At 46.8% G+C, this 1537-nt stretch overlaps 1 protein-coding gene across 1 annotated transcript; it reads left to right on the forward strand.

The window, feature by feature from the left end:
* Nucleotides 1-49: 49 nt before the first annotated feature.
* Pmar_PMAR004914 (Dipeptidyl-peptidase 2 precursor, putative) lies at nt 50-1165 on the forward strand (the record flags this gene model as incomplete). The annotated part of the gene is made up of 1 exon (XM_002771125.1): nt 50-1165. The coding sequence occupies one exon, from the start codon at nt 50-52 to the stop codon at nt 1163-1165; it is 1116 nt and encodes a 371-aa protein (XP_002771171.1).
* Between the last annotated feature and the right edge of the window lie 372 nt (nt 1166-1537).

Genomic DNA, 1537 nt, shown 5'->3' on the forward strand with positions numbered 1-1537 from the left:
ACAATCCTACGAGGAGTCCTTACCGTATTTGTCGGTTGAGCAAAGTCTTATGGATCATGCTACAGTTCTGCGATATACTCTCGAAACGGTTGAGAATGCGAAGCGATGCCGTGTGATCGCTGTAGGTGGCAGCTATAGTGGTTTCTTGGCTCTTGCTTTCCGTCTGAGGTATCCTAAATTGGTATATGCTGCTTACGCTTCTAGTTCACCAGGTAGATTGTACTCCCAGGAGGCCTCTCGCTTTGATGGTAGATATTACAGTCGTGTAACTGATGCTGCCGATAGCATTCGTTCTAATTGTTCCAATTCGGTTATTAAAGCCTTTGACGACTTCGTCCACCGTTACGCTGGAAGGGTCACTTTTGAGCAGGCCAAGAACGAACTTAAAATTTGCAATCCCGAAGTCTTTGGTAGGGAGGATGGCTTGTTCGAGGAGCTCGTGCAAATGGTTCGAATGGAGTTCTCCGGTGCTAACATGGCAAGTTATCCACCTAGCAGCAATTCACCTACCTACATGTTATGTACAATGGTGGAACAATCAGGCATTGCGGGTATCTTCGAAGCAATGACCCAAGGTAGAAGGTGCGTTGATGTTACTCAGCATTTACCCTCTCCTAATAAACATGGTGTTTATTCGGCTTCGTGTGGAGATTGGACTGGTTGTGGGGTCGGACGAGCTGGACGGTCTTGGGATTGGCAAACGTGCACTCAGCTTGTGGAACATATCTCTAGTTATGGTCCTCCATCCGATATGTTCCCTCCTCGAAGGTTCTCCGTGGATCAATGGCTTAACGCTTATTGTGAAGAGTCTTTTGGGAACAACGTCTTCCACAACTTCTCCGATACTACTCGAGAGCATCGACTCAACGACCTATGGGGCTTTGATGAGGCCACCTTGCCTGACATCACCTCACGTGTGTTATTTGTTAACGGTGGTATGGATGGCTGGACGGCAGGCGCGGTGACTAGAAACCTTTCGGACACTATAATATCGCTTATGATTCCCAGCGGAGCCCACCATTCTGAAATGAAGGATCCATCGGACAATGATACATCTGATATGATTGCTGCCCGGGATCAGATTGACGATATCCTGAGTCTCTGGCTGGGCTCGGTTGATCTCCAAGAAGCAGAAGAAGCAGAGGCTTATGAAGTTATGATCTGACTCGGTGTGTAGGTACCTGCTCTTACTTTTTTGCAACAGACTTGTGAATAGTTTAAATACTCACTAGTCTTTTGTGTTGTATGGTCCACTGGAAAGGACCGGGATAGACGATAAAGGGTTACCAATGCCTGGACACGAGAGAAGGCCGAATCCCGAGAATGAGCATGAACATGAGACTTAGGGAGTCCCTACAGTAGTGATACTCGACAGATCCACGATCACTCGACATTCGAAATCGCTTCCCAGCTGGATGCCAGAATCATAACCGATGACAGAGTAGTTTATCAGGAAGAAGATGGTTACTCAAACTCATTGAGTCGAATATCTTCCAGACTCCACAACGTAGAGTCACATAACTAACAACACTGTGTT

Source organism: Perkinsus marinus (genome assembly GCF_000006405.1).
Source record: "Perkinsus marinus ATCC 50983 genomic scaffold scf_1104296963638, whole genome shotgun sequence".
Lineage (NCBI taxonomy): Eukaryota > Perkinsozoa > Perkinsida > Perkinsidae > Perkinsus > Perkinsus marinus.